The sequence below is a fragment of the Cynocephalus volans genome, chromosome 3 (genome assembly GCF_027409185.1).
Source record: "Cynocephalus volans isolate mCynVol1 chromosome 3, mCynVol1.pri, whole genome shotgun sequence".
NCBI classification, from domain to species: Eukaryota; Metazoa; Chordata; class Mammalia; order Dermoptera; family Cynocephalidae; genus Cynocephalus; species Cynocephalus volans.
The window spans coordinates 101,870,979-101,886,164 of NC_084462.1; the positions used below are offsets into that span (position 1 = coordinate 101,870,979).

Here is a 15,186-nt window from a genome sequence, read left to right on the forward strand (position 1 = left end):
ACTCCTGGTCCCCGCGGCTGGTCCCTCAGGATCGGAAATATCGGGCGCCTGGCCCGGCGCCGGTCCGACCGCCTGAGGGGCCAGAGGAGGTGGCAGGGCTGCCGGATAGGGCGGGGGCTCAGAGAGAAGGAGCAAGTCGTCTGTTGCCGGGTAGATGGGGGGTCGGGGAGGAGCGGATGGCCTCTCTGGACTGGAGACGACAGCGACCTTGACGGAGGGCGGCATCCATGGTGGGGGACTCTGGGCGAGGTCTTGCCACACCACGATATATGGAACTTGGTCCGGGTGTCCCCCGATTTCCTGAAAGACAATCCTTTTAACTGCGGAAATAACAGAAACATTAAAAGTTCCTTCCGGCGGCCACCCGACACCGAACGTGGGCCACTCGGAGGAACAAAAGGTCCGCCATTTTCCCTTTCTGATTTCCACGGACAGATTGTGAGCCCTTGCTCTCACGTCCCTCCAGTGATCTAGAGTGAGGGAGAGAGGGGTAGAGTTATTTTGTCCCATTTCGAAGAGAGGGACCACGACACAGAGGCCTATCAGGAACAAAACAAAAAGAAACCAGAAACGGCGGCGAGATCGAGTAGCGTAGAGACAAAAGAAGGAGTCAGATGGCAGAGCGCGCCTCTCTAGACGCGGCAGTGGGATCAGAACATAATGATCCTCTCCTGAGGGGTCCACCAGGCGTCCCTGGTCCTCCCCTGATCCTGGGACGTCTCCCAGGATTACCGGGCGGTGAGCCCCCGAACACGTCTGTTCGCTACTCACACGTCGCTCACAGAGCGATCAGCCCGGAACAAACTGAAACCAAAATGCGCGCACTCAGAGGGACAGTCAGAGTTACGGAGTCAGACACAGAAACGAGACACGGAGCGATCGCTGGCCAGCTTACCTCCCGTTGGTGGGTCGGTGGTCCCTGGGTGGGGGTCTGATCCCGGACGAGCCCCCAAATGAGAGACGCCTGATTTGGGCAATCACTCAGTCAGGAGAGACCCTCCCAAGGAACAACGAGACCACGGCTTCGGATGCAATTAGCAAGAGGTTTTATTGAATACACGGGTACCCGGGCGGCTCAGTCTCTCGGTGGACTGGCGCGCCGAGTAGAGTTTTTGAGCTTGTTTTATAGCAAAAAGCGCGGGTACAGAAGCGAGAAGCAAGGTAATTGGTCGGTTTAAACAAGGCCAGGGGTGGGCTCCGGTCATGTGGGAGTTCTTGAAACAGTTGAAGGGCGCCCTGGAAACTGCTCTGGGAGGCCTAGTGCAAGCTGATAACAGAAGCTGAAAGAAGCGAGTTAATCACTTAGGGACAGCAAAAACTTTCACAGGGCGGTTTCTTCCTTAGGTTGTCTAGATACATCCAGATACAGCTCTTGGTGTTATCAGTCAGAGACAGCATAGGTGGGAAACAGCAAAGGCAGGCAGAACTTAAAATTTTTCTAAGTACAGCACAATTTTTAACCTTCAATTTTCACCACAGGTGTTGGGGGGGCTTTTAAACAAGAACACTTTTCAAACAGTAAAAATGGCATAAGCTAAATCAGTCTACCTCGCACACCCCTTTATGAATTTCTTGGCCTTGCGGAATGGCGTTACTGCGGCTAGCTTGGAAAACACTTCTTTCAACACTTCATCCAGACATTTAATTTGCATATATTTTAGGTACCAATTAAAAGGTTGATTTATTTAGTGAAATGCAAATTAATGATTAATGATTGCGGTTGTAAGTATAATTAGATCCAGTTTAGCTAAGCTTTATGTTTACTATTACATATTGTAAATTGACTAAAATTTTACAAATCAAATTTCTTCTGCTGTTAGTATTTTATTTTTTTCCTACAGAATTGCTTTATAATAACTCATTTAATTTATATTTAAGTCCATTTTTAAAGCAATTTCAGACAATAAGCATAATCAATAGCTGAACATATTTAACACATTTTTGGCTATTGAACATGATCTTTGGCTAAATTGATCATAGACAGTAAAAGAGTGTTAAATTATTATGTCGCATCTATTTTGAGTTCTTGTATTACAGAGCTCACCAAACATTTAGCTTCTAAGAAGTCGATATGTTACAGAGGGCAAAGAACAACATGCCATAAATTATTTGGGGCTATAGATCCTTAACTTTGGATCATCTGGTGATACTTCTCTGAATTCTTTCCATATGTATTTCCTCATGTTAAAAAAGCTAACTTGCAAAAGTGGACTAGACTCTAAAATCTAATGCTGTAATTCAGAATTCAGTGAACAAAAGGTGCTAATATTGAATGCTTAATACTGTAATTATAATTATATGGCAGTAGAATTTATACTTTTTAAAGAACATTATAATAAAACAGAAATAGAATTTTTAAAATGATTTTCAGTTCCACCAAATTTCTGGGGAAAAAAATTAATTTTTGCCCTTTGGTACGCAAGCTAAGCCCTAGGTCTGATTAGTAAGTACATGCTTGTTCAATTGAGCATATTCTTTATTTTTCTCTCATCATAATTAAAAATAAAAATAGTGATCATTATTTCACAGTAAAAGTAATATCACTTTCCTAAATAAAAATTGTTAAAACCTAGTGAAGTTGTAGAAAGGGAGTGATCATCTATAATTCCACTACCCCAAAATAACTTTTTGTTAGTCTTTTTTCTGTAACCAGACTATTATTTGTTATTTTGTATATTGCTTTTTAAAAATAATTAATAGACTTCATTTTTAAAGTATAATAATATACTAATTAAGCAGATAGTACATAGAAGTTCCATTGTATATTTCTTTTTAATATTATGTCACAAGAAGTACAGACTCTATAAACATTTCTGATTTTTTTCTCATTACCAAAGTGTTTATTGTAGATAAAATTTTAAACTATAGATAAATAAGCAGAAAAAAGTTACCTGCCATAATGTTTATATCCTTCTAAGTTAAAAAATTCTTCAAAACATATACCATATCTTATATTTCTTTTTTACTCTTCATTCCTTGCTGCCTCAAAGGTGAATCTTTGAACTGTGGAACAGCTAGGAACATGACTTTTTCCTTTACTGAACCTTTAAACATGTGAATAGCAGTGATTAAACTATTTTAGTCTTATTTTAAGCGTTAAAGGTTATAGGAGATGGTTTATTATTGTGGAAAGAGGATAGACTTTGGGATCTAATTCTGGTTTCACTACTTTCTTTCCTAACTACATGTCTTTGGACAAGGTACCCTCCAAACTTCAGTTTTCTTATTCATTCAGTAAAATACTCATAAATATTTATGAACCTGCTAGCTTTGGTGGCCAAGCTATGTGCTGGGATATATAGATGATAGAGAATATCAAATATATTTTAAAACTACTTTTCAATGTCTTTAGAACTAATCTACTTTTATGATAGTGTAAACCAGTGGTACTCAAGCACCCAATCCATAAACTATGTGTTTTTGGTCTGTGATGAGATGAGCTAGCACCAGAATGCACTGTACTGCTTTCTTATTATGAAAAAAAAAAAAAGATATTTGAACTAAATGGTATATTTAGAGATGTAGTTGATTTTCCCTTGTTATAGACCAGTAACACATTTGCAGAGCAGCACTGGTATATAGGGTATACCTTAAGAAGCTTTGATGTAAAATAACCCAAAAACTACCACCTGTAGTTAAATATAAACTATGTATTCTACTTTTGCTTTCTCTTTGGCCATTTCTAGTTTCTGTTATGATTTTCTTGACTTTTGTTGATCATTTCGTTTAACATCTCTTCATTACACAGTTTTGCCTTTTTGCCTAATTGAAATTTCTAGGTATGGAAGAGTTAATTATGTGCTGGCTCGAAGAATAGAACTTTTAGAAGAAGTCAAAAGATTGCAAAAGAGCCTAGGGGTTCCAGGAGATGCCTCATATACCTGTGAAACTGCAGGTTATTTCTTCTTATATCAGGTAAGCTTTTAAGGGTTTTTAAAACATACTTCCTCATAATATGAGGGTATTCCAAAAAGTTGATGGAAAGATTTATATTATCTTTTAATTCTATTTTTCCACACTTTTTGAAATACTCTTATATAGTCCCCAGTTGAAAACTGGGATGGATCCTGAGATCCTTCTTCAAAGCTTATTGTTGAATAAATTTAAATATATGATTTTACCAAAGCTGTATGTATAAATGTTGAGTGTTTTTATTTTTTTTATGTTCAGGTTTTTTTGCTAAATAACATTGCTTGATGACTCAGTCAGCAAAAGGCCAATGTTGGTTGCTACTTTAAAAAGTTTTTTCTTTCTTGCTATTGACAGAATTTCCAGTCTCTCTTTCTTTTTTTTATTGTAGAAATATAATTAAATATTCTAGCTACCCAGTGGTACAAAAGTACAGTACTGTAACTTTTATTATGTTCTTTAATTAACTAATAAAGAAAATCATATTCTCCTTTCAAATTTCAAAATTTAAATTATGTCTTAGAACTAATTGAAGAGTAGGAGTTTAAGTTAAAATTTTTATTACTTCAGTTTAAAGGTGTGCTTTTGCTTTTGTTAGGGTTAATTTTTGGGATATGTAAACCAATAAGAAATAGAATGCCAAATAAAGTGAATAAAAATAAATTTTAATAGTCTGTTGGATTACTAATAATTTTAAATAGATTAAGACATAATCAAATAATGAATTTTGTATAACTGTATTTGTTCTCTTTGTGCTAATGCTATGCATGTATCTTAGATATAAATTATGTTGACATCGACTTTTTTAAATGTATGTGAAAGAATGTGCTTATGCTGACTGTAAGTGGATACACAAACCAGTTGAGTCCATTGAAAATGAGCAGATTTCATGGTTTCTTGTAAAGCTGAGAAGACATGCATCATTTCACAAAGTAGTCTGCCTTAGTATTCTACAAAGTTTAGCACTTTGAATAATGGAGTAAAAATCATGTTTAAATTCTTATTTGACTCAAAAAATCACTTGGCTGTCACTGAAAACTACTTTTAAAAGTAGGAGAAATAATCTATAAATTCTGGAAGCTTATGTAATAAATTTGGGATAAATGAACTTGAGGCTTTATAGTGCAGAGCAATAATTTTCTACATACAGGGATCACACTGGGAAAGTTTTATCACAAAGTCAGATTCCTGAGCCCTGTCCCTAGAGACTCTCATTCAGTAGGGGTAAAGGTGAGGGTGGGATCCAAGAATCTACATTTTTATTTAGCTCCTCAGATATTCTGCCTAAGGACTATACTTTGAGAAACACTAAAATTATAACAGAAAAAGGCCTGGGAGAATTGAGGTTCTCAGTAGGAACTGGCTGGTAGAGGCATAGCTGATATTATATAAGGATGTAATTGAACTATATTACAAAAAGGTGAGCTTTCAAATATACACTCAGCTTAACCTGAAGTTCTTTATAAATGTTCTACAGAAATTGGAAAATTTATAAAGATCTTTGTCCAGAGAGTTTTCCTTTCTCTTCAACGCATTGGTAATAAACTATTTTGTGTATAAATGGAGAGTCTGCAATGTGTAAGTTGGAGTCACATGAGATGAACATGAGGTTCTTTCCAGTTTCTACATTTTTTTATTATAGTCTTTTTTCTCCAGTCATATAGTTACTTTTATAAAAGAAGAATAATCTATCATGACTTGGATGATGAATGGTTCTGTTGGATCAAAGTTTGCATTTCTTTTCCTTTACCTAGTAGATCTTATTTTTAGTAGATTTATTTTATCATTTAAAACATAAAAATTAGTTGGCAAAATTAACCTCAAGCCCTTTTTTCCTACAGGTAATGTCTCGTTGGGAAGAGTATATCAGCAAAGTGAAAAATAAAGGTAGTACCTTGCCGGATGTTACAGAAGTCTCAACTTTCTTCCCTTTCCATGAATACTTTGCAAATGCCCCTCAACCCATTTTTAAAGGCAGATCTTATGAAGGAGACATGGAAATTGCCGAAGGATGTTTTAGGCATATTAAGAAAATCTTTACTCAGCTTGAGGTAAGGATTCTCAAGTGTTTTGAACTTTCCTTTAGAGATTTTTACTTTAGCTTAGTTTGTTTTTTTTTAATTGAAACATAATTGATTATACATATTTGTGGGCTACAGAATTAAATATCAATACCTGTGTACAATCTGTGATGATCAAAGCATGATAATTAGAATATTCATCATTACAAAACATAATCATTCTTTGTGTCCATTAACCCAATTTCTCCCTAACTCCCCTGTCCCTCTGCCTTTCCCACCTTTAGAAATCACAGTTCTGAAATCTTCTGAAATTCAACTTATTATTGTGATCTTTCTCTCTTTCTCCCTTTCTTTATTCTTCATTCATTTATTTGTTTTTTAGCTCCCACTTATGAGTGAGAACATGCGATATTTCTCTTTCTGTGCCTGGCTTATTTCACTTGACATAATTTTCTCCAAGCTCATCCATGCTGCTGCGAATGGCAGAATTTCGTTCCTTTTTTATTCCATTGTGTATATCTACCACATTTTCCTTATCCAGTCATCCATCAGTGGACATTTAAGTTGGTTCCATGCCTTGGCTAGACACTAAGAACATACATTGGAGAAAGGACAATAAATGGTGCTGGGAGAACTGGATATCCATATGTAGAAGAATAAAAGTAGACCTGTACCTCTCGCCATGTACCAAAATCAACTCAAAATGGATTAAATACTTAAATATAAGACCTGAAACTGTAAAACCCTAGACAAAAACATAGGTGAAATACCTGAGGATATAGGACTGGATAAAGACTTTATAAGACCTCAAAGGCACAGACAACAAAAGCAAAAATAAGCAAATGGGATTATATCAAACTAAAAAGCTGCACAGCAAAGAAAACAATCAGCAGTGAAAAAACAACCTACAGAATTGGAGAAAATATTTGCAAACTATACATTCAACAAGGGATTAATATCCAGAATATACAAGGAATTCAAACAACTTAGCAGTAAAACAAAACAAATAATCCAATTAAAAAATCAGCGAGGAGCTAAATAGACATTTCTCAAAAGAAGACATATGGATGGCCAAAATGTACATGAAAAAATGCTCAACATCACTAATCATCAGGGAAAAGCAAATCAAAACCACATTGAGATAACATCTCACTTTAGTCAGACTGGCTGTTATTAAGAAAAGAATAACGAATGCTGACAAGAATGCAGAGAAAGGGGAACCCTTATACACTGTTGGGACTGTAAACTAGTGCAGCCACTATGGAAAACAGTATGGAGGTTTCTCAAACAACTACAGATAGAACTACCATTTGATCCAGCAATCCCACTACTAGGTATATACCCAAAGGAATAGAAATCATCCCAGCGAAGGGATACCTCTACTCCCATGTTTATCACAGCTCTATTTACAATAGTTTTTTTTTTTAAGTGAAGTAAATGTGGAATATTATAATCTTACAAATCAGATTGTTACTTTTAAATAAGATTTTTGAAAACACTTATAGTTTTAGTTTAAGAAATAAATTAAAGTTAAGAATGAATTGGATTCCTGTTATTCTGGCTTTTCCAGTGTGAAGGTCTTAGCATTTTAAAAAGGAATGCTTCCACCGGGAAATTCAGTAACAGGTCTTTGAATTGGAATTTGAGACTGCCACATGGCCATTCATGCTTCTTGATCAGTAGGCAAGAAGTGAGGTTGCCATGTTGATGATTGATCCTGATTATTAAAGTGAAATAAGAATCATAACTATATAAAGGGGACACAGAAGAGTATGTCTGGAATCCAGGGGCCTCATAGGATGTCTCCTAGTTTTTGAACGTCCCATAGCAAACATCAGTGGAAAACTACAGTAGTCTTGTAAAGGAATTACATTCAGGCTCAGATTCCTCAGTAAGGAGGTTTAGGATTATTCCAGGTGAAAGGGCAGGGACTTTGTCTCTTTTGTCTTTGCATTTTTTAGATATGATTACATCCCTACTTCCTATAACAATATCTGGTACATAGTATTTTTCAGTAAATATTGACACGTAAATAGATAGGTGGATGGATGATAGGTACAGAATAATATAAAGCATAAGAATAATAAATAAAATTCTTAAACCTGCAAAACAAAATTATATTATGTTTATGATTATATAAGCACAAAGTAAAAAGATAAAAAACATACTCAATTCATAACAGTAGCTGCCTTGGGAAGGGGTAGGGAGAAGGATATACAGGTACCTCATCTGTATCTACAATGTTTTAATTATTTAAAAAACAAAACAAAAATATTAAAAAGGTTTGAAGTAAGTATGGGTAATGTTCAGATGTGATAAAACTTGATATTGGTACTCTGCTTTGGCCAATTTGCCCCTCACATCCATCTCTTGTTGATCCCCTATTCTGCTCTATGGAGGATCCTCTGCCATGGTTGAAGTTCGGGCTGATCCTTGCAGGTTTAATTTCCCAGTCTCCTATGTCAGCTGACTTCTGGCTGAGTTTAGCCAATGAGAGATGTGGAAGGAGTTGAAGAAAGAGAGAAGTCAGGGTATTTTTCCACCAGTTCCTCTTCTGCCTTGGGTTTCATCTCTTCCATGACTCCAGTTTCTGCTGTACTGGTTCATTGTGTTTCCAGTTGGTTTTGTGACCCTGGGCTTTGATAACACCACTTCCTCCCTTCGTCCTTCCTAGCCTAGGAGTGGTAGTGACTTCCTGCTATTGCTAATCTCCAGGTTACTTCACCATTCCACGATTGGCTTTTTAGCTCCTCTATCACCTGTGTAACTATTTCCTTGCTTAAAGCCCCTTTGATATTAATTCTTAAAATAGTTTCTGTTTTCCTAGAGGGACCTTGAATAATACAGGTACTATGGTAATTGATATTTCATTCAGTATTCTTGTTTATATTGTAAACAATATTGTTTGAACTCAATCTACCTAAATATTGAATAGAATTATGATTTATTAGGCTTTGCTTATGGTATATTTATATTAATTTCTCAGGAATTAAGTCTGATTGACTGGATTGTATTATTGTATGCATAATGTGTGTTTGTTTTCCTAAAATTGTCCTTCACTACTCCCTACTCCCATAGGAATTCAGAGCATCTGAGCTGCTTCGAAGTGGACTGGACAGATCTAAATACCTTCTGGTGAAAGAAGCCAAAATTATTGCTATGACCTGTACTCATGCTGCCTTAAAACGTCATGACTTGGTCAAGTTAGGTTTCAAGGTAAAGACTTTTATTTTAGTTTCTTAATTAATTCATCATCTATTCAGCTGGATTTTTTTTTTTTTCTTTCCTTTTTTTTTAATTACCCGGACCATTTTTCTTGGAGTTTAGCTTACTTCTTATCGAAGATCTCATTTATAATTACTTAAAAATGTCTCTGTTAAAAATGGGTGATAACGTTACATGTTTTTGTGATTAGCAAACTCTAAATCTAATTTTTTAAATCAAGTTATATATAGTACTATATCCATTAAGTAACATTGTAACCATATGGTTGTCTAACCAAATTCTTATGCTTGTTAAGGTTTTCTTTTTACTAAATGCCACTTGTTAAAAAAAATCTCCAAGCAAAACTGAAAGCTATAAAAATAATATTTCACAATAGTTTTTCCTATTAGACATCTATGTGCTTGCGTTATTCACATATTAAGCATACATCCCATCCCAATCACTTGTTCATTCAGTAAATGAAAAGCCTTCCATCTAAACACATGGAATATTTTTATTCAAACTGTAAAATGAGATATTAATATGACTTCATTATATGATAAAGACAGAGGAGGGCATGATAGCCTGTTAGCTTGTGACTCAATTGAAGTGGAATGTAACGACTGAGCAGTCAATTTGAATTTGCAGACTCTTTGTGACTTTGCCAGTGATACTGACCTAAACTGATTTTAATACAAACCATTTAATTTCCCTGCAACTGGTTTATCTGTTATTATTTAAAATAGGGTTTGTGTGCTGGTTTGAATTCAAAGTCAGTAATTCATTTGTTGATGAAAGTAACTGGCAATTTTAAGATATTATGAGCTCACTGAAAGATAGGTGCTAAGTAAATTCAAGGTGATAGAATTGTTGTTATCTTAGATGAAAGGTTCCTCAGCTACAAGGTAGGACAAACATGATAATTTATTAAAGTTGGTGTGAACTTACCCTAGTGGTGTGAACTTACCCTTTTGCAAATTATTAGTGAGAATTTTTCACTTAGATATTTTGTTCTTGGGGCTGACATATGAAATAGACTTTGGATTTGATATTAAATTACATCAGTTTAATAGCAAAGGGAAGTGATTCAGTTATAATTAGCATTTTATGCTTTCATGTGTCTACCTTTTTTTTGAATTTCTGTTTTATTAAAGCCCATTTTTTTTCCTAACACAAAGTTAAACATTAGTTCTAATTTGCATATGTGTTTTCAGGTATTGAAAATATGATGTTGATCATCTTAAACCCATTTTGAGTTGTACAAATTGTAGAAGGAAATATTTCAGAATAATAATCACAAGAATAATAGTAATAGGCATTATTTGTTGAATGTCGGCTATGTACCAAGTCCTACAAATAATAGGCCTTTTACAACGATTTATTTCTATTCTTCACAACTAGATTTTTGAGATATCATCTCCGTATTATAACTTAACTCGAGAGATGATTACCCTAAAGTCACAGCTAGTCAATTGTAGAGAGAGGATTAAAACATGAATCCAAAGTTTGTTGTGCTCTTTTTCTTACACCACCCTGACCTTATCCTAGCAGTTGTGTTCCACTCAAGGACCATAGAGCTGTGGTAACAGTGACTATAGAATTTAGGAATGCTCTGAAAGACCTCTAGCGTAGAGCATCAAGTGCCAAGCCCAGCATTTAGCATCTTAGTAGGAATTAGTAAGTTTGAAGGAATGAATGGTATAGCTAATAAATACATGGAACAACTATCTAAAGTGCTGATGATTTTGCTTTGGAATTAAAATCTCCTTTTTAAAAAGCAAAACCTATAAATATATTTTTATGAGTTAAATTGCATTAGATTTTCAGTTGTTTTTCAAAAAGCAGTTTCTTTAAGCTGTCTTCTTTGGAGCTGCTTTCACTGTTTTGCATATACTGTCTTTATCCTGAGAGAGTCCACATGGATATGTTAGAAAATATGGCTCTTTGAACTCCTTCTCCTCAACTCCCACCAGAGTGACCTAATCATTGTAAGAAATTTGGCATCATATAGAGCTAGAGAAGAAACCCATCCATGCTAAACAAAGAGTACAGGATTGAATCATAACTTCCATAACATTCATAATGTCCAGTGGAATCCAGGTCAGCTACCAATCACGGACAAATATAGATACATGCATATTTTGGTAAAAATTAATAGCATGGAAATTATAGGATATATAATCAAGAATTTAGAGTAAATATGCTCCCCCTACCTTCCACCTCCCTAGAAAACAAAATAAGGGGAGAAAACTTTAAAAACAGAAAACAAAGGAATTCTAATTTGTACTTAGTGAGATTCACAAAGAAGGTATTACACCAATGAAGCAAGGACTTGGATGCCATACTAAGTAGTAAACAGAGGTAGAAAGGAAAGATAAAACGTGTTGAGAATAGATCTAGGAGAGAATTGGGCAAATAAATAGAAGAGCAGAGATCATCAAAGAAAGAATGAAATTTTCTTATGTTTGAGAAAAATTTGATTTTTCATTCTTTTACAAATGCACATTACCTAAAATTACTGCAAACTGGGGTAGAAACAGGATACAGATATTAAACAAGTAAATATACAGAGTTACAAATTGGGATGTTCTGTGTGGTAAAGGAACAGAGTACTGTGAGATCAATTTTAGACTGGGAAGTCAGAGAAGGCCTGAATGAAGTGGGATTTAAGCTGATACTTTTAAGAATGAGAAAGAGCCAAGCAGACTAAAAGTGAAGAAATAGTATGTGCAAAGGGCCTGAGGCAGGAAAGTTTTGTCATTTCTGAGAAACTGAAATAGGTCACTGTGGTTGAAGCTCAGTGAATAAGGACAAAGGTGACAGATAAAGTAGGAAAGGAGGTCAGGGGCCAGATCAAATATAGGCTCTAGTTAATACATCCCTTTTAGGCTATATTAAGGGATTTTTGTTGTTGTTGTTTTTCCAAAGATAATGGGATACCAATGAAGGGTTTGAAACCAGGAGGTGACATGATCCTATGACTGTTGTATTAATGGCTCAGGGGAGGCAAGACAGGAAAGGGAGTGACTAGTAAGGAGATTGCTGACAGTAGTCATACTGGTAGTTTGGACAGAGTACTGTTGTTGGTAGAAATTGAGAAAAGTGAACAGTTTCAAAAGGGAGTTTTGAACGTAAAATTGACATGTTTTGGTGGTGGATCGAATGCCTAGGATGAGACAGAAGTAGATTGTTGTGGATTGGTAGGTTTTGTAAGGAAAAAATTACCCCCAAATGCTACCTAAGTAAGAGTACTAATGGGAGTGACCTCATATATAATTATAAATTGATTCTTGTTTGTGTAGAATTTAAAGAGCTAAATTGAAAAGAACTAAATTGAGATTGCAATCAAAGAAATGGTATAGGCAATCTCCTCAATGTAGAGTTGTATATTTAGGGGGCTTTCCTGAAGTTAAATACTTGAATTAGAGATTCAGGGACATGATTATAAATAAGACCATGAAACTTCCTGTTTGAATAACGTGTATGTTGCTATTTTTATCTGAAATTATTTAGGGTTTTTTGGATGGTTGTTATGGTAATGGTGGTAGTTATTTGGCTTTTAAACATTTTTTTTGACAAGTTTTCCTCTTTCTCAGTATGACAACATTTTAATGGAAGAGGCTGCTCAGATTCTGGAGATAGAAACGTTTATACCTCTTCTTCTACAAGTAAGTAATTAAGATCTGAGACAAAGAAAATAGAGTTTTAAGAATTCTGGAGGACAGCATCAGAATGCTACACAGTTTGGGGGTGCTAATTGCCACAGTTTATATTCTCCTTGACTTCTCTTACATTTGGTATTCTATTTTAAGCCTGTAAACTTCCTTTAATCCATTCACTGGTTTTTTCGTATTTCGTATTGCTTCTGAAAGTACTATTTAAGAATTTATAGTTTATTTCTATAAAATAGTTTTGAAAAGACAGTAGTTTTAATTAAGAAAATTACATTGTTATACAGTTTGAAAGGAAGATGAGCTTTTTTTTATTTCTTTTGTTAGAGTTGTTTCTAGAATTGTTTTTGATATTCACTGAGTACATTGCTTTTCTTTATTTCATGCCTAAGTTTTTTAGCTAAATGGTGATATTTTAGAATGTTTATTACTGTACAATATTTTTTACTATTAAGGATTAAAAAAAATGTGGGATTCCTAATTTAAGAATAGAGATTGCTCTAATTTACAGAAAAATTGAGTTTTAAAACTTGTTTTTATAAGCCAAGCTATTCTGAACTTGGAATGTGCTTTTATCAGGATATGTTTCAAGGAACAAGAGGCATACAGAGTAGGAAGTTGAAGTAGTAACATAGAAAGTTAAAGAAGGTACAGTTTTTACTACTTTGGGGGTTCAGAACTGATCCTCGGCATAATTGTGAAAAGTGTTTACTTTGCATTTTTCCATTTCTTGTCTTGAGCATCTGTTTCTTTCTTTACACTCTTTGCCTAATTCTGACCTAAGTCTTCCAGACCTCTTAAATTCCATGCTTGCCTTCTCAATCCCTCGCCCACTGTCAGCCAAGAGCAGTGGTACCTGTAGTTGGTACATAAGTCGTTCTATAAATTTGCCAGACTTCTCTGTGTGGAGCTGGTGAAGATCGAGAACTTATAAGCTAATGAAGCCATTTGAAGAAGAGTGAGTCACGTGCAATAAATTGGAGGCTAACAGGATAATACATCAGAGTGTTTTGCCATTTCTTCACTTTTCATTTCTAGAATCCTCAGGATGGGTTTAGCCGACTAAAACGATGGATTATGATTGGTGATCACCACCAGTTACCTCCAGTCATTAAAAACATGGCCTTTCAGAAGTATTCAAACATGGAACAGTCTCTCTTCACTCGCTTTGTCCGGGTTGGTGTTCCTACTGTGGACCTCGATGCTCAGGGAAGAGCCAGAGCAAGGTAAAGGAGGCAAAAATAAAACACTCCTACCTAAGGATCAGTTCCATGATCCAAGTATTTGTAACATCTTTTATATAGATTTTTGGCATTCCCTGCTGTCCAGGAGCTTGCCATCTGCAAATCTAAAAGCACCTTTGTTTTGCCTTTTGCATGAGGTGTGAATTGGCCAAAAACATTATTTCCTTCATTTTGTTCATTGAGATTAATTTTAAATTTATAATCTAAAGACTTTTTTTCACTATCCTTTCCCCTTTATTCATGTCCCCAAAAGATACACAGTTATATAATTTTGAAGTCTAAAGCAAAAAGTGAACAAGAGGAGAATATACTAATTCTTACTGCATAAAGGGTACAGGCCCCGTCTCCTAGTTACTCCCAAATTGTCCTCAATTTACAGTCTTCCCTGATTTTTTAATTTCAGTAGTAAGTAATGGCATTTACCTCAAAGAGCACAAATAGAGCTGTCATTTTTATACTACCTTCAGTCTTCTGACTCTTGATTACTTGAAGTAGGGAGGCTAAGTTTGAAAAAGCATTACTGCTATAAAAAAAAAAAGTGAGCAAAAATGGGTAACGTGAAAATGAAAAGGAAGCACTGTTTGTTAGAAACCTCCTTATGTATATTAAAAGACTTTACGTTGCTAATCTTTTCTGTTTTGGGGGGGTTTCTCTTCGGAAAGTTTGTGTAACCTCTACAACTGGCGATACAAGAATCTAGGAAACTTACCCCATGTGCAGCTCTTGCCAGAGTTTAGTACAGCAAATGCTGGCTTACTGTATGACTTCCAGCTCATTAATGTTGAAGATTTTCAGGGAGTGGGAGAGTCTGAACCTAATCCTTACTTTTATCAGGTAAGAAAAAATATGAAGCTTTTAAGTTTATTTTGCATTTGCCTGGCTGAAGTACTACCTAAATCAGTGACACTGAACCATTTGACTTGTATGACTCATTTGACTTTCGTCATTGAAGAAAGGAAGTCAGAGCCCCACCTTACACACAACACACAAAAAAACTAATTTCAGGTGGATTAAAGATACATACACTAAAGAAAAGAAACTAAGCATACTAGAAAATACTAGAAGAAAATATTGATGAATATATAGTATTGGGGTAAGAAAGTTCTTTCTAAGCTTGTTACCAAATCAGAAATCATA

General features: G+C 35.3%; 1 protein-coding gene across 3 annotated transcripts in view; it reads left to right on the forward strand.

Moving 5' to 3' along the window:
* Positions 1-15,186, forward strand: part of AQR (aquarius intron-binding spliceosomal factor) — a 106,188-nt gene that overhangs the window by 68,563 nt on the left and 22,439 nt on the right. For all 3 annotated transcript variants that reach the window (XM_063088742.1, XM_063088743.1, XM_063088744.1), the window contains 6 exons: positions 3,780-3,915; positions 5,751-5,960; positions 9,009-9,146; positions 12,731-12,802; positions 13,844-14,031; positions 14,712-14,883. In XM_063088742.1, the coding sequence (XP_062944812.1) occupies positions 3,780-3,915; positions 5,751-5,960; positions 9,009-9,146; positions 12,731-12,802; positions 13,844-14,031; positions 14,712-14,883 (916 nt within the window). The remainder of the gene's footprint in view (positions 1-3,779; positions 3,916-5,750; positions 5,961-9,008; positions 9,147-12,730; positions 12,803-13,843; positions 14,032-14,711; positions 14,884-15,186) is intronic.